Source organism: Panthera uncia, assembly GCF_023721935.1.
Source record: "Panthera uncia isolate 11264 chromosome A1 unlocalized genomic scaffold, Puncia_PCG_1.0 HiC_scaffold_17, whole genome shotgun sequence".
NCBI lineage: Eukaryota > Metazoa > Chordata > Mammalia > Carnivora > Felidae > Panthera > Panthera uncia.
In genome coordinates this window covers 32882237-32909073 of record NW_026057577.1, presented here as the reverse complement: position 1 = coordinate 32909073, position 26837 = coordinate 32882237, and the positions used below count along the sequence as shown (strand labels likewise).

General features: G+C 36.7%; 1 protein-coding gene and 1 pseudogene across 4 annotated transcripts in view; one reads left to right on the top strand and one right to left on the bottom strand.

Moving 5' to 3' along the window:
- The window catches only part of ANKHD1 (ankyrin repeat and KH domain containing 1), a 130937-nt gene that overhangs the window by 85944 nt on the left and 18156 nt on the right, over positions 1 to 26837 (bottom strand). For all 4 annotated transcript variants that reach the window (XM_049649374.1, XM_049649371.1, XM_049649373.1 and 1 more), the window contains exons 2-7: positions 16446 to 16599; positions 9784 to 9940; positions 8283 to 8430; positions 7410 to 7557; positions 5344 to 5577; positions 2856 to 2950 (exon numbers count right to left, since the gene is read on the bottom strand). In XM_049649374.1, coding sequence (XP_049505331.1) covers positions 2856 to 2950; positions 5344 to 5577; positions 7410 to 7557; positions 8283 to 8430; positions 9784 to 9940; positions 16446 to 16599 — 936 coding nt within the window. The remainder of the gene's footprint in view (positions 1 to 2855; positions 2951 to 5343; positions 5578 to 7409; positions 7558 to 8282; positions 8431 to 9783; positions 9941 to 16445; positions 16600 to 26837) is intronic.
- On the top strand, positions 1441 to 2505 carry LOC125935591 (60S ribosomal protein L7a-like; annotated as a pseudogene).

The window sequence follows — 26837 nt, the reverse complement described above, 5'->3', positions numbered from 1 at the left end:
TATTTTATTTAATATTTTTATTATATTACAGTATTGCAATTATTTTTATGTGAATATTTTTCAGTTGTGGAACGAATCATCTGAGTTTCCCTTATTTCTTACAGGGAAATTTGCTTCGATATACAAGTGCTGTGGATTATAAGCATGATTCTGGAATGAATTATACTCACAAACCAAGGTTTTACTATAATTATGTTTATGATTACTCTTTCATTTTTTATTTTAGAGAGAGAGAAAGAGCAGGAGAGGGGCAGAGAGAGGGAGAGAGAATCTTAAGCAGGCTCCGTGCTCTATGCAGAGCCTGATGCAGGGTTAAATCTCACAACCCTGAGATCATGACGTGAGCCAAAATCAAGAGTCAGACACTTTAACCAATTGAGCCACCCAGGTGCCCTGTATGATTAGTCTTCAGCAAGATAATTAGAGTAGCCAAAATCATAGACAAAAAATAGAATGGTGATTGCTAGGGGCTAGGGAAAGCAGGGAATGGGAAATTGTTATTGAATGAGTACAGGATTTCACGTTTTTTTTTTAAACTTTTTTTTTTAACATTTATTTATTTTTGAGACAGACAGAGAGCATGAACAGGGGAGGGTCAGAGAAAGAGGGAGACACAGAATCTGAAACAGACTCCAGGCTCCAAGCCGTCAGCACAGAGCCCAACGCGGGGCTCGAACCCACGGACTGCGAAATCATGACCTAAGCCGAAGTCGGACGCCCAACCAACCGAGCCACCCAGGCGCCCCAGGATTTCAGTCTTACAAGATGAAAAGAGTTATGAAGATGGACATTGGTGATAGTTACATAACATTATTAATGTATTTAATACCACTGAACTGTACACTTAACAAAAAGGCTACTATGGGGGAGGCAGCTGGCTGGCTCAGTTGTTAGAAATGCAATTCTTGATTTTGGGGTTGTGAGTTTGAGCCCCATGTTGGGTGTAGTGATTACTTAAAAATAAAATATTTATTTATTTATTTTTTATTTTATTTTATTTTATTTTATTTTTTTAAATATTTATTTATTTTAATAAAATCTTTTAAAAATGGCTAAGATGGTAAATTTTATGTTATGTGTCTTTTTAATTTTTTTAATGTTTATTCATTTTTGAGAGACAGAAAGAGAGCACAAGCAGGGGAGGAGCAGAGAGAAGGAGACACAGAATCTGAAGCAGGCTCCAGGCTCTGAGCTGTCAGCTCAGAGCCCAATGCAGGGCTCAAACTCACTGAATGCAAGATCATGACCTGAGCTGAAGTCGGTCGCCCAACCGACTGAGCCACCCAGGCGCCCCTGTTATGTGTCTTTTAACATACACACACACACACACACAAAAGGGGGGGGGGGGAGAAAATAAGTCTATCGGTGTGTTGGAAATGACAGAGCCAAGCCTGCCTTTTGTAGTGCTTCCTACATTGACAGATTTCCAATTAAAGTTAAACAAGTCTCCTCCAGCCATCCAAGATGCCAAAAGGAAAGAAGGTTACAGGGAGGAAGGTGGCTCTGGCCCCTGCTGCAATGAAGAAGCAGGAGGCCAAGAAGGTGGTCAATTCCATCTGAGAAAAGGTCCAAGAATTTTGGCATCAGACAGGATATCCAGCCCAAAAGGAACCTTACCTGCTTTGTCAAATGGCCCCACTACACCCACCTATAGTGGCAAAGGGCTATAAACTCTATAAACATTTAAAAGTGCCTCCCGAGGGCACCTGGATGGCTCATTTGGTTGAGCATCCAACTCTTGGTTTCGGCTCAGGTCATGATCTCAGAGTTTGTGGGTTCAAGCCCGGCGTCAGGCTCCATACTGTGAGCATGAAGCCTGCTTGGGATTCTGCCCCTCTCTCTGCTTATCCCCTGCTCATGCACTCACACTCTCTAAAAATAAATAATAAATAAACTTTAAAAGTGCCTTCCGCACAAAAAATAAAAATAAAATAAAAGTGCCTCCCGCAATTAACCAGTTCACCCAGGCTCTATACCACCAAACAGCTACTCAACTGCTTCAGCTGGCCCATAAATACAGAACAGAGACAAAGCAAGAGAAGAAGGAGAGACTGTTGACCTGGTCTGAGAAGAAAGCTGCAGGGAAAGAGGATGTCCCCGCTAAGAGGCCACCTGTCCTTCAAGCTGGGGTTAATACTATCACCACCTCAATAGAAAATAAGAAGGTTCACTTGGTAGTAACTGCACATGATGTGGATCCCACTGAGCTGATTGATGTCCTGTGTCTTCAGATGGGGGTTCCCTACTGCTTTATCAAGGGGAAGGCCCAGATTGGGGTTTCTGGCCCATGGAAAGACCTGTACCACTGTTGACTTCACACAGCTTAACTTGGAAGACAAAGAAGCTCTGCCTAAGCTGGTGGAAGCTATCAGGACCAATTACAATGACAGATATGATGAGATCCACTATCACTGGGGAAGCAACGTACGGGGTCCAAAGTCAGTGGTTTGCATTGCCAAGTTGGAAAAAGGAAAGGCTAAATAACTGTCCACCAAACTGGGCTAAGTGTATGCTGTTGAATTTTCTGTACATAAAAGTAATAAAAAGTTCTCTTCTGGGGTACCTGGGTGGCTCAGTCGGTTAAGCATCCTACTTCAGCTCAGATCCTGATCTCACAGTTCCTGAGTTTGAGCCCCACATCGGGCTGTTGGCTGTTGGCTGTTGGCGTTGAGCCCGCTTCAGATCCTCTGTCTGCCTCGCTCTCTGCCCCTCACCCACTCACACTCTATCTCTCTCTCAAAAATAAATAAACATTAAAAAAAGTTATCTTCCAAAACAAACAAAAAAAAAACAAAGGTTAAACAAAACATTGTTTTTCAATAATGTTGTTTCAAGTGAGTGCAATTTAAAATTACCATGCAAGCCTCCATTAAGGCAGTGTGCATCTCATCTGTTTTGTGCTCTTGATCTGCACCAGCGTCAAGTAGAAATCGAACCATATCCAGATGGCCTTAAAGAAAAGAACACAAATTTTAAAATTGTATTTCTAAGGAACTGAGTATTAATTTAATACGTAAGAATTAAAATGAGGAATCATTTTCTTTCAGGTATCTATACAAAAGTTTATAAGAGAATTAATTTTTCATTCAATAAAGCAATGACACTTTTACAAAGCCAATCCAAACTAATAAGCAGGCTCTCGTCAAGGTATCTAGGTTTTAAAGATTGAATTAGTTCAAAGCACATAATTCAAGTTAAATAAAGCAATAATACTATTATATATTCTATTATAAACTACTTATCAAACTATCAAATCAAAACACTGAAATCAAATCAAATGCCAGGTAAAGTATGTTTGCATCATATTTTTCATAAAAACAGCATTAACATAATGACCATAAACTCACTGTGGAAATGAACAGGCATAGAATAATCCTTTCAAAATAATTTCAACCCTCTGGATACATTTAATATATAAAAAGCCTTAATAGTCAGCAAGAAAAAGACAAACACTCCAGTAGAAAAATGGATGAAGGACATGAAATGGTTATTAAAAAAGAAAAGCAAATGATTACTAAACTGAAAAAAAAAAAATTAAACCTTCCTATTAAACAAATGCAAATTAAAATGAGACACCATTTTCTATTATCAAAATGGCAAATATTAAAAAGAATGATAATACCCAGTGTTGGTGAGGGTGTAGGGTGGGATAAAGGGCACTCTCAAACACTGCTGGTGGGAGTGTAAATTGGTTCAACCTTTCTAGAAGGCAATTTGGCAATATGTATCAAAAGCCTTAAAAATGTCCATACCCTTTGACCCAGCAATTCCACTTCCAGGAATTTATCCTAAGGAAATAATCAGAGATTAGGCAAAGATGTCTACACAAGGATGTTATTACAGTGTTTTTAATAATAGTGAAAAACTGGGAACAATTCAAGTGTCCAACAATAGGCATTATGGTGCATCCATCTGAAGTATTTGCAAAGACTACAAGTTCCCTACCCAATACCCACTCTTTCAGTCTTCCTTAATAGTAGAACTCTGATTTTATCTGAGTGGCAAAATGCCTGACTAAAAGACTACATTTCCCAGCTTCCCTTGTTATGTGTAGCCAGTGTGATGTAAGTGGTAGCTATAAGGCAGAACTTCTATGAAGATTCCTTAAAGGTAGCTTACTAAATTGAAGGACACTCCCCATTTTGCCCTTACCCTTTCATCCTTCCTAGAATATGGATTGCTGGGGCTCTAGCTACCATTTTGGAGTGTAGGTAACTTTGAGGATAGAAACCACATACTAGAAAGGTAGAGCAGAAAAAAGAGAATTCTGAGATCTTGATAGCAGTGGAACTGCTGCTAAACTAGCTCTAGACAGCCTACCCTTGGACTTGATTTATGTAAAAAAGAAAAAGCCTCTCTTTTGTTCAAATAATTCTTAATTTAGGTTTCATGACATGTGCAGCCTAACCCACTCCTGAAATAGTGAAGTACTATGTGACCACCAAAAGCTGTGTTAGAAAAATATTTCTTGAGATGGGAAATGTTCATGACATATTGCTAAATAAAATAAGCACACTACAAAACAGTTAAGTTTGGTTGTATAGTTTAAAAATTATACATATGTTTATATATATATGCTTTAAAAACACACTGGAAGTAAATATACTAAAATACTGTTTACATGCCTTCATCTTTAGGGGGTAACATTACATGTCACTGTAAAATTTCCTTTCCTTACCCTATTCTGTGTTTTTCAAGTTTTCTATATCAACTGTGATTATTATTTTTACTGTTATCTGAGTGTGCTTTATTTTTGAAGTAATAGTTGGAAAAATCATATAAAACAAAAGTTATTAAATAACAGAAACCTTCAAGTTTTATGCTACAAGTTTTCGTTGACTTCATAGCTACCTGAATAAATAGAAATTAAAATAATAAACACACTGTTAAATTATACTTTATGAGATACAGACTAAAATAGACTTTCTATATAATCTCTTAGAAGCTAGATAATTTGACAGCACAAGGAAAACCTAAGTAATACAAAATTAATTCAAATATTTAATCTTCGGGGCGCTTATGTGGCTCAGACAGTTGAGTGTCCAACTCTTGATTTCGTCTTAGGTCATGATCTCATGGTTTGTGACATCGAGCCGTACATTGGGCTCTGCGCTGACAGTGTGGAGCCTGCTTGGGATTCTCTCTCTCTCTCTCTCTCTCTCTCTCTCTCTCTCTCTCTGCTCTTCCCCCAGCTTGTGCACAAGCACATGCACGTGCTCTCTGTTCTCTGTCTCTTGCTCAAAATATATACACATTAAAAAAAAAACCCTCAAAATTCAAATATTTAAATATTCAAAGTTGATATGAAAAAAATATATAAATATTCATATATAGAGAGAGTACCTTTGTAGCATGCAAGGGTAAGAGCACTTTCTTTGAATTCATTAGAATGAGTGTTGATGCCTGCCCCATGATCCAGAAGAACTCTTGCAACTTCCACATGACCTGCACTGGCTGCTTCCATCAAGGGGGTATGTCCATTTTCATTATGATCTTCTATATTTGCACCTTCATTAAGTAGCACTTTCACAATGTCAACAAATCCTCCAGCACAGGCATAAGTTAGTGCAGTATTTCCTAACAGAAGCCAAAAAGAAATATAGAATTATGATAAAATGGAGACAATTATAATTATGCCATGCTCGAGCTCTACCTCTTCAATTCCTTTACATAAACCACTAAAACTATCATCTCAAGTTTTTTTGTTCTATTGGTTAGAAGTAGCAATCTTAATTTTCTTACTAATTAAAAGATTTATTATAAACAGGTCAATTTACTTCTCTTCCTGCTAAAGATATGTGTCAGATGGAAAATGTACCTAAAACAATGAATTGTCTTATGAATAAAATGTATAAAGGAAAGGTAAAAGAAAATTAAGACATGAATATACATAGAAAGAAAATGGTAAATATTCCTAAATTGTACTGTAATGAAAAAAAGAATCATTTTGAATGATACATAGAATATTTTAGATAAAAATATGCTAAAAGGGGATTTTTTTTAAATGACACTTAATCTCACTGGACAAGCTAATGAAGTAGGAAGATATAAACCCCCCTCAGCATAACTCCTTCAAAAGAAAAATTTCTTTACAAGGTCATTATCCCTTGGTTTGCCACTTCTTTCTTTCCTGATTTTATTTTGAGGATTTTTATTTATTAGAAGGGGTAAGAGAAGTGGTTTAACTATCCAACAGTATGAGACTAAAGAAGACTGTTTTAAAGATTCAGCAAGAAGAGTAACATTAAAGAATCCAATGTGTTCAGAATTCAACTGTTCAACCATGTTACACATTAAGCATATTACTATTATTACAACTAAGACAAAGTGGTCAGCAAAATGGTCTACAAATCCTTCTGGGAAGTCTTGCTTATTTTATTATTTTTTTTGAAGTTTGTTTGTTTATTTAGAGAGCGCATGCACGCAAAAGCGAACATGACCAGAGGAGGAGCAGACAGAGAGGGAGAGAGAGAATCCCAAGCAGGCTCCATACTGTCAGCACAGAGCCGGGGATGGGGCTCAAGCTCATGAACCATGAGATTATGACCTGAGCCGAAACCAAGAGTCAGAAGCTTGACTCACCGAGCCACCCAGGCATGTCGCCTAATTTATTTTTAAAATGAGCAAGACTTCCTAGGGGCTTCCTCCTCACTGTTAGTGCAGGGCCTGCTTGGGATTCTCTCTCTCCCTCTCTCTCTGCCCTTCCCCTCTTGCATGTACCCTCACGCTCATTCAAAATAAATAAATTCACTTTAAAAAATCATTTAAAAAAAATAAGGCTACATTTAATATTCACTTAATGGTATGAAACACTGATATGCTTTCATTATGCAAATTTTTAAAAATTATGTTGTTGCCTCACTAAATCCAAGGAATCCTACTACTAAAACTGTACTTATAACTCAAGACACATGACCAAGGCTCCTCCAGTCTGTGTGTCTGGGAAAGACAAATAACTAAAAGAACAGCCCTTACTGTAATAACTTTCATTCTGCCACAAGAATATCTTAATAGTAAATGCATTCTGTATGTCTGACATGAAAATTATTTACCACAGGATAAATAATCTCAGGTTAATTTATAATCTAAAGACAAGAGAGTTGGATTTAAATAAGATAAAGAATTATAAGATATACAGTTCCTAATTTTGCCTCTTTATATGTTACATATCATTATGGCAAAAAAGAAAGTGTCCCCAACAGAAAAACTGTCACTCTTAGGCAAACACAATCTCAGTCTTTTGATATCAAATTAATTTATATTTTACTCAGAGATCCTGAACAATGGCTAAGATTTTTCTGTAGGTTCACTACTGTTGTGCAGATGTAAAAATCAAATTTTTATCTCTCAGGTTACAATTAAATATATCAATTTCCTTTCCTCAAATTTACACATCACTTTCTACTTACCTGTTGCTGACTGGGAGTTGACATCTGCATCATGAAGAAGTAATAATTTCACGATATCTAAGTAACCTCCACTGGATGCTGCCATTAGGGGAGTTATATCTCCTTTATTCCCTCGATCTTCAACATTAGCATGCATAGCAAGCAATACCTTTAAAACACATACACACAGAGGGAATGTCAATTCTTACTATTAATAGTACTTCTAGAGAATATACTGAATCTGGAAAGATATTCTTTTAGAGTGGGGGTGAAGAAAAATAAAAAAATAACCACCTTTTGGGAAAATATGCCAGTGTTCACCACTTAAAACACTAAGTTAGATGTTATTTTTTACAATTCCATTACATATTGATCTTTAGGTAATGTAGGTAATCACATTAGCCAACCCATGATAAAATGTTAACTGCTCTTTTCAAAGAGTTTGTGTTATGCTTGGGGTTATCTAGCAAGAGAACAGCAAAACTATACTCCCCAAACAGAAACTATCTGGTAAACACATGGGTATTTCCCAATACTGCTAAAACAGACAGAAAAAAACTATAAGAATTGAGGTAATCTGGATGAAATGAAAATAAATCACTACTTTACATTATAGCTGTGTATTATTTCTAAGGATGAGTTTTAAAATATTACTATTATTTCTATGTGCTTCTTATTCATTAGGAACAGTTCTGAGTAGAAAAATTTTTGAGCAGAAAAATGGACCATGCCCAATTGCGTGTGTAGGCAACAAAATTAATTATGTACGAGTTTCTATTTTACCCACTGCCTGAAAGGAAAGAACTTGCCCTGTAACTATAATTTCTTTTATTAGTGATAACAAAAATCAAAATCCTTCCACAATTTCAATCACTCAAGATAATTTCTGCTTACTTGTGCTAATTCATAATACCCTGCTGAACAAGCCAAACACAGCAGACTTTCTCCTTCTTCTGTATGTTCATTTACACTTCTGCCTTCATCTAGCAATTTACGAACAGCATTCACATCCCCATCTGAACAAGCTTCTGCCAGACTACGACTGAAAACAAAACCATCAACAATTAGCCAACACAGAAAGACTCAGAACCCTCTCAAAATAAATTACATTAAATACAAAGAGTCATACATAGAAAAATGTTGATACGGTAAGGAAAAAAAATTGCATGAACATTTTGTGTGCTGAGCATCTTGTTTGCAATACTAATTATTCATGTAGGCCAACCAAGCCAGAAAGGCAATAAGTGAATATGAAAACAGCTGTCATTTTTATTTTGTGAAATGTTCTAACATACTGTCATATTAAATTTTAAATAAAGTACATGTACAAGTTTTTAAACTCTACCAATGCAATAATCCGCAAAGACATTTGGGATATAATTCCATGGTTTAAAATTTTGTTTGGTAACAGAAGGTTCAATCTAAGTAAAAATTTTACTACAGAATGTTTAACAAAATCAGGGAGCCTGGCTGGCTCAGTCAGTAGAGCATGCAACTCTTAATCTCAGGATTGTGAGTTCAAGCCCCATGTTGGGTGTAGAGGTTACTTAAAACAACAACAACAAAAAAACCCCAAAACTTTAAAAAAAAAAAAAAAAAAGAGGCGTGCCTGGGTGGCTCGGTTGGTTAAGCGTCCAACTTTGGCTCAGGTCATGGTCTCATGGTTTGTGGGTTTGAGCCCCGCATTAAGCTCTGTGCTGACAGCTCAGAGCCTGGAGCCTGCTTCCGATTCTGTGTTCCCCCCTCTCTCTCTGCCCCTCTCCTGCTCACACTGTCTGTCTGTCTGTGTGTCTGTCTTTCTCTCTCTCAAAAATGAATAACCATTAAAAAAAAATTGATAAATCTCAAACTTTAATATGCACATGAATCACCCATTTTTCTTGTTAAAATACAGATTCTGATTCAGTAGCTCTGAGGTGAGGTCTGGAATTCTGCATTTCTAATGAGATCTAAGGCACTGCTTGCTGCTACTGCTACTTATGAATCATATTTGAGTAGCAAGCACTTGGATTAGAGCAACCTATTTCATTTATTATTACTTAAGCAGTCAGTTTAGAGTGTACTAGGATAATCAGAGTAAGTAACTGCCTTAGAAATAGAAATCAGATCTTTATTCACTTTGGATTTCTCACTTGTGGTATTTTCATTCCACAAGAATGGTCAATGAATATGAGTAGAATGCAAGAATAAAAATATAACATCTATTTTTATATCCACACACACATATATATATAACACCATATATATACACTTAAAATATTAATAGCCATTCTAATAGCCACTTAGCTAAAGTTTATAAATCCCTCCAAAAGATATACTTGACCAAAATTTGTTACTTCCCCAAAGTCCACTCCAGAAAATGTCTAATATCCAGAAGAATTCATTATACACATACGTGTCTACTTGTCCTGCATTGTGGCTGTTTTCTGCTCTCATTCGGGTCAGTGCAGCAGCAGCTTCATCTAGTGCACAACTTACTGAGGATGTCAGTCTCCGGAGTACCTCAGGGTCTGCAAAAGCTTTACCATCAGCAGTTGACAATTTGCCAATTCCTTCAGCATGCGTCAATGAATCAGGCAGCACAGGGGAAGAAAAAACATAAAGTGCAAGTTGTAATTACATTTCTAAACACTACTATGTAGGGCAAAACCGGCAGAGTCTCCATAGATAAGGCTGACGTTCAGAACATAAGGTTGATATCAATTTTGTCACTAATGTCAAAAGGCCATCACATAACCACCTGTTTTAGTCTTTCCATCTTTGCAATGCACATCATACTAATTTGTTCCCTACCTAATTCCAAATGTAACTTAACGTGAGGCTCATTGAGGAAAATGAAAGTTCTTTCAAAATATATAGTCATACTGTAAGATCTCTAGTATAAGATCATATTTATCTATACTCTTTTCAGTAGTAATAAAGGGAATATTCTGTACTATTATAACAAACAACCCAACAGTTTTTCCTTTTGGTGGAATAGCCACCTAGAACCATCTTCTAGGATAACAGTATAAATTGAAATAAGTTCATTCTTATATTTATTATGTTCTTGTGATTTGCAGACATTGGGAAGACAAAAAGGGATAAGGCATAGTTCCCGTCCTTATGGAGCTCACAGTCTAGTGGGGCTATTAGGTGTCTAACTTGCCAATAAATCTTTTTGTCTAGATTCAGTGAGGAATCAGATACTGCTGTAATAGAAAATTTTGATGATAATATCATTGCCTGATCACTGCTGAAAATGAGAGAAAAATAGTTAATGAAGTTTTGGAGAACAACAACAAGGAAAGAAAGAAGGGAAAATTTTCCCAATAAGATATAAAATGTATTAGGATGCCATGAAAATTATAACAGCATGAGGGGCATCTGGGTGGCTCAGTCGGTTGAGCGTCCGACTTCAGCTAAGGTCATGATCTCGTGGTTTGTGAGCTCGAGTCCCACATCAGGCTCTGTGGTAACAGCTCAGAGCCCGGAGCCTGTTTCAGATTCTGTGTCTCCTCCTCTCTCTGCCCCTCCCATACTCATGCTCTGTCTCTCAATAATGAATAAACGTTAAAAAAATTTCAAAAAAGAAAGAAAATTATAACAGTATGTTATCTGCACAGAAACAGATAATTATATCAAGGATATACAAGAGATGAGGTGTCTACGTGGCTCAGTCGGTTGAGCGTTTGACTCTTGATTTCAGCTCAGGTCATGATCTCAGTTTGTGAGTTTGAGCCCCACGTTGGGTTCTGTGCTGACAGTGTGGAAGCCTGCTTGGGATTCTCTCTCATTCCCTCTCTCTCTGCTCCTTCTCCACATGCATGCATGTGCATGCTCTCTCTCTCTCAAAATAAATAAACTTAAAAAAGAAAAAAGCCCTAGATCATTTGTAAATTGACATTTCAAATTAAAGGAGATGGGAGGGCTTATTTCAAAAACACTGTTCAGAAAGTGATTATCATTTGAAAATTAAGACGGATCTCTAATTCACCCCATTCCCAAAAATAAATACCAAGTAGACTGAAGATCTAAATGTATAAAATAAAGACTGAAAGGCACTACTATACTATGTGGTATTTTCTAATGCTGATGTAGAGGAGGCTTTTCTATGCATGAGACCAAATCCCCAAAACCATGAAATAAAAGATTAATACATGTGATATTAAACATTTTTAATTTCAGTAAAAATTTCTATATAATTAAGCACACCATAAAGTTAAGGCAAAATAAAAACTGGAAAAATTAGCATCCAATAAACTTATATTATCATTTATAAAGAGCTACCAAGCAACTTGCCGATATTAAATGAACATAAACTTTGAAATTGACAATAAAAATGACTGAAGTGTAAGGCCCTCTAAAACTTAATAGGAATGTATACTGGTACAAGTTGGCAGGGTGGGAGCAAATTTGACAAGTTATCAAAATTCAAAAAAAATTGTAATGTTTATTTATTCATCTTGAGAGAGAGAAAGAGAAAGCATAAGCAGGGGAGGGGCACAGAGGAGAGACAGAATCCCAAGCAGGCTGTACACCATCAGAGCAGGGACTGATGTGGTGCTCAAACTCACAAACTGTGATATCAAGTGTCAAGAGTCAGACATTTAACCAACTATGCCACCAAAGCGCCCCTTTCTTTTTATATATATATAATTTTTTAAATGCAAAACTTTAAGTGTAAACATTCTTTGACACAGTGATACCACTTTCTAATAATTTGTCCTATAAAGATACTTGCACAAGTAAGAAAAATTATAAATGAATATCAACTACAACATTATTTGTAATATGGGAAAAGAGGAAATAACCTAAATATCCCTCGATAAGGAACTGTAAAATAAATCATGATACATCTAAGCAAGAGAATATTATCTTACCCTTTAAAAGAAGGAGAAAGTGGGGCACCTGGGTAGCTTAGTCGGTTAAGCATCTGACTCTTGATTTGGGCTCAGGTCATGATCTCCCAATTCATGAGATCGAGCCCTGCGATGGGCTCTGCACTGACACCCTGCTTAGGATTCTCTCTCTCTCCCTCTCCCTCTCATTCTCCCTCTCTCCCACTCTTTCCCAAAATGATTAAAAACAAAACAAAACAAGGAGAAAGAGACATACCATGTTATACAAGGATGCCCACAATAAATTAAGTGAAAAAAAGGGAGTTACAATACATTTTGTGTAACGTGATGCTTACTTCATTGTTTTAAAAATTATGTGTGTTTAAATATATACATGCATTTATAAAGCTACACAGGAAAAAGCCTGGAAGTATATGTAAACCTTAACAATAGGAAGGTTTTATTATCTACTTAATACATTTCATATTGCTTTACCTACCTTTGATCGTATTATATTTATAATTTAGAAGAACATAATTTTTAAAAATTATTCTTGTGGGGCACCTGACTGGCTGAGTCAGTACAGCATGTGACTGGGTATCAGCGTTGTGAGTTTGAGCCCCAAACTGCATGCGGAGATTACTCAAAAATAAAATCTTTAAAAAAATTAAAAACAGAGGTGCCTGGATGGCTCAGTCGGTTAAGCATCCAAGTCTTGATTTCGGCTCAGGTTATGATCTCACGGTTCCTGAGTTTGAGCCCCGTGTTAGGCTCTGCTCTGACAGTGTGGAACCTGTTTGGGATTCTCTATCTCCTTCTCTTTCCCTCCCTCTGCACCTCCCCTGCTCATGCTCTTTCCCTCTCAAAAAATTAAAAATAACAACAAAAATAAATAAATAAATAAAATTCTTGAAATAGCTTTAAGATTCTTCATTTTCTCTAAGAATATCAAAGAATCTTAAAGAAAAAACATTTTCCATTTCATTTTTTCAGTTAAAATAGTGTCAAAAATCCTATTTTCCTTAATAAGCCTAGTAATGCCTAGTATATTCTCACAATTAGAAACACAGAATCTAGGAGCACCTGGCTGGCTTAGTTGGTGGAGCATGTGACTCTTCATCTTAGGGTCATGAGTTTGAGCCCTACACTGGGTGAAGAGACTACTTAAAAGCAAAAACAAAAAACCACAGAGTCTAAAAATTCCTGAAAACAATGTCCAAAAAGCAAATGAAAATGCTCTAGGACAAAAAGAAAATATTCATTAAACAGTTGACTTGCACAGTTCTTAGAAAGAAGCACATCATTTTAAAATACATTTGACAACTTCTTTGGACCACCAAAGACATATCTAACTGTGTATGGAGTTTAAATTGTCAAAATATGCAAAATTAAAAAATTTTTTTTTTTCAACGTTTTTTATTTATTTTTGGGACAGAGAGAGACAGAGCATGAACGGGGGAGGTGCAGAGAGAGAGGGAGACACAGAATCGGAAACAGGCTCCAGGCTCCGGGCCATCAGCCCAGAGCCTGACGCGGGGCTCGAACTCACGGACCGCGAGATCGTGACCTGGCTGAAGTCGGACACTTAACCGACTGCGCCACCCAGGCGCCCCGCAAAATTTTTAAATTCAATAGTTTTTAACACCTCCCGAAAGGCAGATAATCATTACTTTCAAGGTTTATGTTCTTTCTATCAATATATGTATGAAAAACAGGCAATTCTAAGGTATCTCGCTGCTTTTTCTAGACTTCTATGAATTAAGAGAAAACAGGGAAAGAAAAGTGCTTAATGTACCAGAAAACAGCCCTGAATAAGAATCATGAGGTGCCAGAAAAAAGGAGAAATTAGTTTAAAGCCCTTAGTTAGGAATTAAGGAATAGTACGCTCAACATGAGTGAAGTGTCAGCCTAAATCAGAGAGTAAAGATATGCTACCACCAGAAAACAAAGCCTAAACCTTTTCTAAGAAAAGGAAAACAGAGAAGACTTTTCTCCAAGTTTCTCTCTGCTCTAAGCAAAAGAATGTAAGATTCCAAAGCAAAGCAAACAAACAAACAAACAAAAAAATTAGAGTGTAGTCATGGCACTCCCATTTCAGGAATCTTATACAGTATATCCCTAAATCACAAGTAGGAGATTTACAGGAAATCCAGACTAGAAGGGAAGGACATTCAATGTCATTATCAATGTGATGTGATCTTTATACCTTTTTTTTTTTATTACTAGTTCTGCCCTAATTTAAACAGTCTTATTTTGTTCAATTTAATTTTAAGTTTCTATCAGTTCCAAAAAGATACAGTAGGTAGACTAAAAGTCAATGGGCTACAAATTGTACCTGTGCTTTTCCATAACAGGACAGAATTAAAGGAATAACAAGATGATATCAAGTAAGCTCATTTTTAACATAACATCTGTCTTTCCAAGAATAATAGAAAAATGCTCAATTTGGGGTACCTGGGTGGCTCAGGTAGTGATCTCACAGTCATGAGATTGAGCCCAGCATCATACTCCACACTGAGCATGTAGTCTGCTTCGGATTCTCTCTCTCTTCTTCTCCCTCGGCTCAACCCCCACTCTCTCCCACTCCCTCTCTCAAAATAAATAAGTTTGAGACAGAGAGACAGAGCGTGTGCAGGAGACAGGCAGAGAGAGAGGGAGACACAGAATCTGAAGCAGGTTCCAGGCTCTGAGCTGTCAGCACAGAGCCCGACGCGGGGCTCAAACCCACGAACCGTGGGATCATGACCTGAGCTGAAGTCAGACACTTAACTGAGCCACCGAGGTGCCCCTCAGAATAAATGAATAAACTTTACCAAAAAATGTTCAATTTATTTTAGCTCTTGTCCTTGTCATTATTTGATCAAATTGATGCTGTATTGTTCAGTCAATATGAAATGTGCTAAAAAGCTGCTGTGATTTTTCTGAATCTTTAATATTATGCTTATTAGAGTACTCAGTAACCGAATCAAATTTCTATACTTTAAAACTTTTTTATTTTGAATTTTCTGAAGTTTAATAGCTTTAACATGGTTTAAAGTATATATGGCACTCTAACAAGTTTTTAGGCACTATTTTTTAATTTATTTTTTAGGCACTATTTTAAAAAATAACCTATACATTCCTCTAGATTAAATTCTTACATGTATTTAACATACACATATATTTATGCTAAATAAGTAACTAAAAGGAGTGTCATACAAAGTGAACATATCTCAAAAGCAATATAAAAAAAAACAACATAAAAGATTTTAAAAAGTTACCTTCCTTCTTAAAACAATTTTAGCTGATAAAAAGCCTTTCTTTATAGTGGAATGGAGACTTGGTACAGCAAATAATAAACAGGGTGTTCAATATAAACAACAGTAATAAAATAATAAATAAAATAAAATAATACAATAAAAAATAGCAACTTAGGAGGCACCTGGGTGGCTCAGTTAGGTGTCAAACTCTCGATTTCAGCTCAGGTCATGATCTCACAGTTTGTATGATTCAGTCCTGCATCAGGCTCTGCACTCGCAGCTCTACCTCTCTCCCTGCCCCTCTCCTGCTCACATGCATGCATACCCTCTCTCTTTCTTTCTCTCAAAATAAATAAACATCTTTTTTTAAAAAATAGCCACTCATAGGGGCACCTGGCTGAGTCAGTTGGTTAAGCATCTGACTTTGGCTTAGGTCATGATCTCACGGTATGGTCTGTGAGTTCAAGCCCTGCACTGGGCTCTCTGCTGTCAGTGCAGAACAGAGCCCGCTTCAGATCCTGTCTCCCTCTCTCTCTGCCCCTCCTGCACACAAGCGCATGTGCAAGAGCGTTCTCTCTCTCAAAAATAAATAAACATTAAAAAACTAGCAACTTACAATAATTAAGTTATCCCTAGACTAAAATGAGTAAGAAATCACAGGCAGAATACCCTTAAATCAGTTCAGATCAAAGATTCATAACTTACGGAACCAAATTTATCTCACACATTTATAATGTAATTGGAAATAGATAAGTTTTCATTGATAAGTATCTGATTATCTAAGACCTTTAAAAATAGTGTTGAGCCCAGAAATCATTCTCTAAAAACTTTCAACCAAGAATTTTTTAAATATAAAACGTGAACAATAAAAAACATAACACATACTAAGAGTTCAAATCTCATATAATGTTATATAATTTTGGGGCAATCTTGCACAGCTCTGTACAGAGATCTAGACTTTTAAAGAGATGAAAATAACAAAACAAGAAATAAATTACCTGCTGCTTCCAGCAATGCTTCTAATCGTGCCTGTGTCTCTGGATCCACTGTGCGTAAGTCTGCTCCTTCTGCAGTACTTGATAAGAATATCTCTGATGTTGTTTTAAGTACTGGGTTATCCAGATCTTCTTGGTCCAAAATAAACGATTCAACCTGTTTATGAGTTAAAAATGCAGTATCTATGAAACTAATCTCCATATTGTCAGAATAACTATAATTTAAAGTAATATGATTTCTGATTTAGAATTTAAGTATAAGCAGATAAATTACCGTAGAAACATGAGGCTGTGGGAAGGGTCTTTGAGGGAGCGTCCTGCCTATCTGCTTATCTTCAGACATAACTATAGTCTAATTCGGATACACCAGATTCAAGTTTCCTGAAGAGCATTTCATCTTCTGTGCCTAGCACAGAGCTTGGTTTCTTTTTGTTTAAAAAAAATTTTTTTTAATGTTTATTTATTTTTGAGAGAAAGAGAGAGACAGCAAGTGAGCAGGGGAGGGGCAAATAGAGAGGGAGACACAGAATCCGAAGCAGGCTCTAGGCTCCGAGCTGCCAGCACAGAGCCCGACGCGGGGCTCAAACCCATAGACCACAAGATCATGACCTGAGCCGAAGTGAGGCACTTAAACCGACTGAGCCACCCAGGCACCCCCGTTTTTTGTTTTTCAATGAAACAAGTACATGAACGTAGCCCCTGGGAAGATGAAAATTGGACTAGATAGTAAAAAAGACTAGATAGCATGGATAGGTCATTAAGGCACATTTTTTCCTCTCTTCTAATCAATTTATTAATTTCTGATTCTTAAAAGAAAATAGTATTTAAAACACTGCCAAATATCTAGAGCCCTACAGACAAGAAAGTTAAATGAGGTTAGGAAACATACCTGTTTGTTCACTGCTGTATCCTCTGGCCTAAGTAGGTATTGAATACATAATCGTTGAAATGAATGAATGGTATAAGCAAAAGCAACTGATGAAAATAAACATGTAACCTTCTAATTTCAAAACAAGTTAATTCTAAATTAATTTTCTCAACAAGTAACATATGTACAATCTTTCTGGGAAGCAATTTGGAAATGTGTACCAAAATGCTTTAAAAGGCTCATGCCCTTTGATTCAGTAATTCCATTTTCAGGAATCTATCCTTTAATAAGTATCTGAAAACCACAGGGCACCTGGCAGACTCAGTTGGAAGAGCATGTGGCTCTTGATCTGGGGATCGTGAATTAGAGCCCCACACTGGGTGTAGAGATTACTTAAATAAGTAAAACTTAAAAAAAATGGTTTTTTAAGTATCTGAAAGCCAGACAAAAATATGCAGGGGTAGTCACTGCACATTAATTCAAATTCCAAAAATGAGAGGAAAAAAAACTACAACGGGGAATTTGGTAAATATATTTTGTACATTCACAGCATAGACTACCATGCAGTCATTAAAAACAATGTTTTTAAAGCATAATTTAGTTACATGAGAAAACATTTATAAAGTTAAATGAAAATCACAAAATTCAAAACAGTACGATCTTTGCTAAAAATATACATATATGATTGTAAACATGAACATGACTACTCATGTATATAACGAATATATACTTATATACCTAGATACATCTGCAATATGTAAATATGTATAACCAGGGAGGTTAACATATTTGTAGACAGATAGAAAAATAGGAACAGAAAGGTTAAGTACTTCTCCACGGTCACATAGCTAATAAATGACAAAGACAAGGACAGGTTTCAAACCCAAGCCACATAGCTACACAATCTGTGCTCTTAACTACTAGACAAGGCCACCAGACAGGACCACAGTACTTGGACTACATTATTTGGCATATGTGGCTGTTGTCATTAGTTTCATAATGGACACCAAAAAACATCCTAAGAAAGAGTGTAAAGTGAAAACAATTTGGTTACATTTTATTATCCAGTGAAGTACAAAAATTTTACAAAATAAACTTCAGATCTAATAACATAGAGCCACATTACTATCCTGTAACACAGCTTCTTTCATATGTAATTACAGACAAAGATGCCATTCTAAATCCATGCCAAAAGATAAATGCAGCCTACCAGTTGTTAAATTATATTAAAAGATAACTGTGTGTACAATAAAAATCTTCTCACGGGCCCAAGAAATTATTAGGTATTATTAGGAACTTACCAGTTATGAGAACAGAAAAACCATCATTCCAAATTCTAGAATTTTTTTATTACAAATGGTACTGAGAAGTTAACGTTTCTATTTTATAAAAAGCATTGGTCTAATATGGTATTACACATATTATGAAGACAAACAGAGATTATAGGTACCATGTAACATTTTAAAAATCCAAGTTAAGGATTTTCTATTCTCTCCCATTCATTTCCCCAATGAGTAAACAGTATTTACTCAAGTCCTGTTTTATATGAAGCACCATGACAGTACAAAAATATGATAGAAGATAGAAGTTAAAGGCACCATGACTATCACAAAAGACCCCAAAGAGAAACAAATGGTACAACTACATGTATTAAACAGTGAGAAATCACTTCCAGCCCCAGTAATCCAAGACTTTGCACATGCAGCAGCATTTAACTTAGGCTTTGAAGGATGAATAGAATTTCACGAGGTAGTCAGACATGGGAATAGAGGTAGAAGGGAATGAAATAAAAAATGGGCTTGAAGATGCATTTGGAAAGCAATGAGTGGTCCACACTAAAAAAATACAAGGTCCTTCATATACTGCTCGTGGGAATCTAAATGACACGACCCCTGTGGGGAACAGTTTTGCAGCTTCCCAAAAATTAAACATAGAATAACCGTATGACCCAGAAATTTCACTTCTATGTATATACCTAAGAGGATTTTTTTTAATGTTTATTTATTTTTGAGAGAGACAGAGAGACAGAGGATGAGTGGGGGAGGGGCAGAGAGAAAGGGAGACACAGGATCTGAAGCAGGCTCCAGGCTCTGAGCTGTCAGCACAGAGCCTGACACGTGGCTTGAACCCCCGAACCACAAGATCATGTCCTGAGCCAAAGTTGGATGCTTAACCAACTAAGTCACCCGGGTACCCCTACCTAAGAGGATTTAAAACATACAAAAATATGTCTACGGAAGGCCATACCTGTATTATGCACAATAGACAAAAATTAGAAAAAAAAAAAGTCTATCAACTGGTAAATGGATAAACAAAATGTGGTATATCCATATAATGTAATATCATTCGGCCATTAAAAGGAGTAAGTAATGAGGGGCGCCTGGGTGGCTCAGTTGGTTGAGCATCCGACTTCAGCTAAGGTCAGGAGCTCACAGGCTATGGGTTCCAGCCTCGCGTTGCGCTCTGTGCTGACAGCTTGGAGCCTGGAGCCTGCTTCAGATTCTGTGTCTCCCTCTCTCTCTGCCCTTCCCCTGTTCATGCTCTGTCTCTCTGTCTCAAAAATAAATAAAAACATTAAAAAAATAAATCAAAAAACACAGAAGTAATGACACATGATATAGAATGCAAGGCGAACCTTGCAAATACTATGCTTAATGAAAGAAGAAACAAGAAGTCACATATTGTATGGTTCCACCTATATGCAATGGCCAACAGAAACAGATTTATAGAGATAGAAAGTAATTTAGTGGTTAACTGAAGAGTCAGTCAGAGAGGGAGGAATGAGAGTGAGTACTAATAGGTCTCAAGTTTCTTTCTGGAATAATGAAAATGTCTGGTATTAGATACTGGTGAAGGTTGCTATACAACCTTGTAAATACACTAAAAACTACTGAATTGTACACTTTAAAATGCTAAATTTTATGGAAAGGTAAACTTTACATCAATTTTTTAAAAAACTATAAAGTACCTAAAGTACAACTACAGCTTTAGGCTACACAGAACAACAGGGAAGAGATTTGAATAACAACAGGCAAAAGTTGATTTGCTCATGGTCTATCTGGTCACCACCAGGAGAAGGAGAGAACATCAGTAGCAATGTCATCCGGGATGTCAGTAATGTTAGTATCACATACACAAGACAGCACATGCCTAAGTGCAAGACAGCACATGCCTAAGTGCTTGGGAAGAATCAAGTTTGGAAGAAAAACACAAAATAGAGATGTGTTCCATGCCTTCAAAAGGCTTACAACCTCTCTCCAAAAATTAAAATTCATAAAACAACTTACTCAGTTTAATTCTCCTACATCTTAAAAATGCATGTAAATTCAAGTTTCAATCAGGCAACATGACATAATGGAAAGAATATTGTACTAGAGATCAGGAGACTTAGGTTGAAGTATCAGTTTCATCAGGCACTATGTGTGATGTTAAGCTGTCACTTTCTGCGTTTCTGACGTTCCATTTCTTCCTCAATCAACAAAGGTAATACCTGCCCTACCTATCTTACAATGCTACTGAAATGATGAAATAAGGTAAAATAACTTGAAAATAATAAAACACTATATAGGGGCGCCTGGGTGGCGCAGTCGGTTAAGCGTCCGACTTCAGCCAGGTCACGATCTCGCGGTCCGTGAGTTCGAGCCCCGCATCAGGCTCTGGGCTGATGGCTCGGAGCCTGGAGCCTGCTTCCGATTCTGTGTCTCCCTCTCTCTCTGACCCTCCCCCGTTCATGCTCTGTCTCTCTCTGTCCCAAAAATAAAAAAAATAAATAAATAAATAAAAATAAATAAAAATAAAACACTATATAAATGTAATTTTTTAAATTTTATGTAATTATAACTCTTTTGTCCTGTCACTCACCAGTGTCTATATTCTATGCCTTTTCAAACTGGAAGAGTGATATTCATGAAGAATCTCACATGATACACTTTCATCAGCACTCACTTGAATTCCTTTTTTTCATTTTATTAACCTTTTCAGTTTCATTAAGATATAATTAACATACAAGACTTTATGAGCTTAAGGTGTCCAACATAATGATTTCATGTACGTATATACTAAATGATTACCACAGCAAGTTCCATCACTTCACATAGTTATAATTTTTCCTGTGATGATCACTTGAATTTTCAAGTGTAGTTTTAGGCATTTTATATTTAAATGCTGGCCCAAAAGATCAAATTCTAAATATCTACAACACTTGTTAGAAAAGTGTTAAGTTTCTCAGAATGAGTTAATAATTATACATAACTATATACACAAATGATCTGAATACATTTATGTCAATCAGAGGTACCAAAATGCACTCAACTCTAATATATCCTTTGTCTTGTCTTCTCCAAAATTTTATTTATGTTTTTATTAAAAAAAGTTTTTTTAATGTTTATTTACTTTTGAGAGAGACAGAGACAGAATGTGAGTGGGTTGGGGCAGAGAGAGAGAGGGAGACACTGATCTGAAGCAGGCTCCAGGCTCTGAGCTGTCAGCACAGAGCCCAACGTGGGGCTCGAACTCACAAGCTGTGAGATCATGACCTGAGCTGAAGTCGGCCACTCAACCGACTGAGCCAGCCAGGCACCCCCTTCTTCAAAATTTTAAAAGCCTGTCTCAATGTGCACTCAATAAAAGCAAAAAATATCCAGTTATGTCTATTACTTTGGGAATATTTGGTGGCTTGCTTTTGGCAGTTCATAAATATCTCACCTGATAAACCTGTTGAAATACATACACTTATAATTCAGATTGCAATAGCATTATCTCAAAATATATCTGGTCAGCCAACATGAAAACCATCTATAGCTCTATGGAAATACTAAATTAGACAAATTCTGTATATTTAACATAAAAGGCTTGGTGAGATAGTCTCCAAAAACAGGTCTATAAAATGGATAAGTCCAAAATAATGTTAGATCTAGTTAAATTAGTCTTTATCATGTATAAATACAGAAGGCTCATAGTTTTTTGTTTTTTTTTTTTTTTTTTTGGGACAGAGAGAGACAGAGCATGAACGGGGGAGGGTCAGAGAGAGAGGGAGACACAGAATCGGAAACAGGCTCCAGGCTCCGAGCCATCAGCCCAGAGCCTGACGCGGGGCTCGAACCCACGGACCGTGAGATCGTGACCTGGCTGAAGTCGGACGCTTAACCGACTGCGCCACCCAGGCGCCCCGGCTCATAGTTTTTTATCTTATATACAGCTAAAGGATCACAGAAATGTCTCTACTGCCCAGTGACAGTTACATAGCTCATCTCTATCCAGCAACTACACTGAGCAACAAAACATGAAACTTCCACTTACAATGGTACTGTTTTTGCCAATGACAATAAAGTTTATTTTGAGCCTTTTTAAAATTAATTTTTAATGATTATTTATTTTTGAGAGAGAGAGAGAGAGGCAGAATGCAAGTGGAGGAAGGGCAGAGAGAGAGGGAGACAGAATCTGAAGCAGTCTCCAGGGTCTGAGCTGTCCGCCCAGAGCCTGACACAGGGCTCGAACTCACAAACGGTGAAATCATGAACAGAGCCAAAGTCGGATGCTCAACCAACCAAGCTACCCAGGCACCCATAAAGTTTATTTCAAGTCTTAAAGATTGCAAACTTTTTTTTTCTATCTTTGATTAGGTACAAAAATAAACGGTTGAAGTAAAAAGATGAGAGGAATTCTGGTTCACAAAAACTGTTGTTTTTTTATAAGTAATCTTTTATAAATGCTAACGGCAAAAATACTTTAAGTCTTCCTTCCCAAAAGTTTTTTCTCTCCCTCCCTTCTTTTTAAAAAAAGGAACTATAGTCTCTTCAACTAGAATTTATGCAAAGGAGGGCAAGAAGGAAAACAGGAACAAGCATTTTCTCCTATTTTTTACCTATTTGACATTTCAGAAATGAACAACTGGACGGCAACAGTTACCAGGAAAATTAACCACAGACTCAACTATTATATTATCACCTGAAAAAAATGATGTCAGTTACATCACCAAAATCTAGTTAGAAAAACCATTGATTAACCCAGCTATGCTTTGGCCAAAACTCAATTCCACAAAAAATAAATAGGGGCGCCTCAGTGGCTCGGTCAGCTAAGTGTCCAACTTCAGCTCAGGTCGTGATCTTGTGGTCTGTGAATTCAAGCCCTACCTTGGGCTCTGTGCTGACAGCTCAGCGCCTGGAGCCTGCTTCAGATTCTGTGTCTCCCTCTCTCTCTATCCCTCCCCTGCTCACACTCTGTCTCTCTCTCTCTCTCTTGCTCTCCCTCTCTCAAAAATAAATAAACATAAAAAAATAATAAATAAGATTTAAAAAGTTAACAAGTTTAAGTAAGCAGTGTTATAATTAAAACTTTTATGATATTAGTGTTTTAAAAAAGACCTATAAAAGCAAAATAATAAAACCTCACCTATATATTCGTCAAGAACCAACTGCTACTTTCTCTAAGATATATTTCTGGAAAGAGCAACTACTAGTTAAGAGGTAAAAAGTTAGTGAAAAAGAAACATTCGATCATAAAAAATGCACATATATATGTTTGTTTATATATTCTCCAGTCACGTGGTTATATCAAATAAAGACTATCAAGCTCTCAAATATAAGTTGAAAACACATTGTTTTGCATAGAACACCTGTTAATGTAACAATAAATTATGAAGCTTTTATCTTAAACATGTTAAATAAATTTGTATTTTGAGTTAGAGACTAAAATATTAGTAGCCACAAATTTTGTTCCTGCTAACTTTAAGAGTACTCATCACTCCCATGAATTCCAACTGGAGCTATGAGAAAGCTCAAGGGAAGGCTAAATTTTTTATACTACTTTTCCTCACAAACTTTCAAAAATAGAGCTCCCTTAAGAGGTTCAGATTTGATCATTTAAAATGTAAAGCTAAGGGACACCTGGGTAGCTCCGTCGGTTAAGTCTCCGGCTTTGGCTCAGGTCATGATCTCACAGTTGGTGGGTTCAAGCCCCGCATTGGGCTGCACACTGGCAGTGTGGAGCCTACTTGGGATTCTTGCTCTCTCCTTTTTCTCTACCCCTCCACTGCTTGCGCTTTCTCCCTCAAAACAAACAAACAAATAAATAAACTTTCTAAAATAAATAAATAAATAAATAAATAAATAAAATGGAAAGCTAAATAAAACATTTTAAACATCTGAAAATGTTTTAAAAATGTATTTGCTATTTCTCTTCACTTTTGTACAATTTATATTTGGATAGACCAATATGTCTTACTTTTCCCCACTCAGAGTAAGCCCTCTACTTTAAGCCAGAATCAGCATTTACACCAATTTTAGAATGTAGGTGGCTTACTATTGATTTCTACTTGGAAGGGCAAAAAAGGATGGATCAGTGTTCCAAGAGATAATTACTGAAGGACATAGCAATTTCTTTTTGCAAAAAACACAGTATTCAAACGTTTCAACCACAAATATGCCCCAAGATGTATTCAAAGGGAGAAAGTAATACAGTTGCAATTTAGGGCCAAATAATGATAAATGTAGGAATGAGTTTTGCTGATACTGTAAGGCCCAATAAAATCAGCAAAAACATCTTGGAATACTGGAACAAAAAAGGCTGTATTCTTTAACATATATGCTTTTCAAGTTTCTTTCTACAAGGAAAACTGTATTGCCAATTTCAGACCCACATCTTTTTCTCAAAAAAAGGCAACGGTAGGGCACTTAGGTGACTCAGTCAGTTAAGTGCCCACTCTTGGTTTCAGCTCAGGTCATGATCTCATGGTTCATGAGTTCAAGCCCCGCATCGGACTCCGCAATGACTATGGAGCCTGCTTAGGATTCTCTGTCTCCCTCTCTCTCTGCCCCTCCCCTGCTTGCTCTCTATTTTTCTCTCTCAAAATAAATAAATAAACATTAAAAAAAAAAGGCAACAGTATCTTCGGATTTCTGAAGTTGATTAGTTTCACACAGCACAAGAGAGAACCATTGTGCTTTTCCTAATTCTAAGCTAAAGCTGGAGAAAATTAACTTCATTTTGTTCAACTACAAAAACTTAATTTCTAAACTACACTTTTAATACAGAATCTACTTTTTTTTTAAGTTTCTAATGTAAGATGGCAGAAAGGAAGGTCTTAAAAATAATAGCTACTTGAGGGGGCTGGCTGGCTCAGCTGATAGAGCATGTGACTCTTAATCTCAGGGTAGTGAGTTCAAGCCCCACATTGGGCATGGAGTCTACTTTAAAATTAATAATAATAATAATAATAATAATAATAAATCTGCTATTTAAAAAAAAATGCGGGCGCCTGGATGCCTTAATCAGTTAAGCATCTGACTCTTGATTTTGGCTCAGGTCATGATCTCATGGTTGTGAGACTGAGCCCAACATCAGCTTAGCACTGGGCATGGAGCTTGCTCTCTCTCTGCCCCTCCCCTGCTTGCATGCACCTCTCACTCATTCTCTCAAAAAAATAAAACAAAAGCTCCCATGAATCAAGTGCTTTTAAAAAAATAGGCTACCATTAATAAAATGCCTCATATCTATCAGCATTTTCCATATGTTATTCCATTCAATCATCTTACCTACTCGATGAAGTAGACTAACTGATCGTCATTTTAAGGAACTGAAACTCAGAAAAATTAAGGGACTAGCCCAAGATCACATAACCATACAGGTATCTGAAGCCACGTATTTTGGACCCCAAAACTCATACCCTTTTTTACTACAACAAACTGTATTAAGCGAATCTTTTAAACAATGGAGTATAATGGGGTGCCTGGGTGGCTTAGTTGGTTGAGCATTTGACTTCAGCTCAGGTCATGATCTTATGGTTGGTGGGTTCGAGCCCTGCATCAGGCTTTGTGTTGACAGAGAGGAGCCTGCTTTGGATTCTCTGTCTCCCTTTCTCTCTCTGCCCCTCTCTTGCTCGTTCTCTCTTGAAAATAAATAAACATTTAAAAAATTATAATAAACAAACAATGGAGTATAACTAAAACAAATACTAACCAGTTAAGTAAATTAAAAAAAAAAAACTACAAGTATGGTAATACCTCAATTTAACAATAACAGTAATGTCAGGAAAAAACTTGTCTAAATAAAATAAATGTAATCAAGATTATCAAACCCACTAACACTTCTCTGCCAGAGTCTTAAGATAAATTATGCTTTCATTTAGTAATTTATGACACCCAAAACTGCATTATTTCTAATGCATACATACAACACGTATACAACAAAATGTTGTGCCACAACAGGTTTTTTAAAAAGAAGACTGCTGGGGCGCCTGGGTGGCTCAGTCGGTTGGGTGGCCGACTTCGGCTCAGGTCATGATCTCGCAGTCCGTGAGTTCGAGCCCCACGTCGGGCTCTGTGCTGACAGCTCAGAGCCTGGAGCCTGTTTCAGATTCTGTGTCTCCCTCTCGCTGACCCTCCCCTGTTCATGCTCTGTCTCTCTCTGTCTCAAAAATAAATAAAACGTTAAAAAAAAAAAAAAAAAGAAGACTGCTCACAAAGTCATTAGAAAAGTCACAAGGAATGAAGTATATGGCAGTTAAAGCCAAGAAAATCTTACTGTTGAAA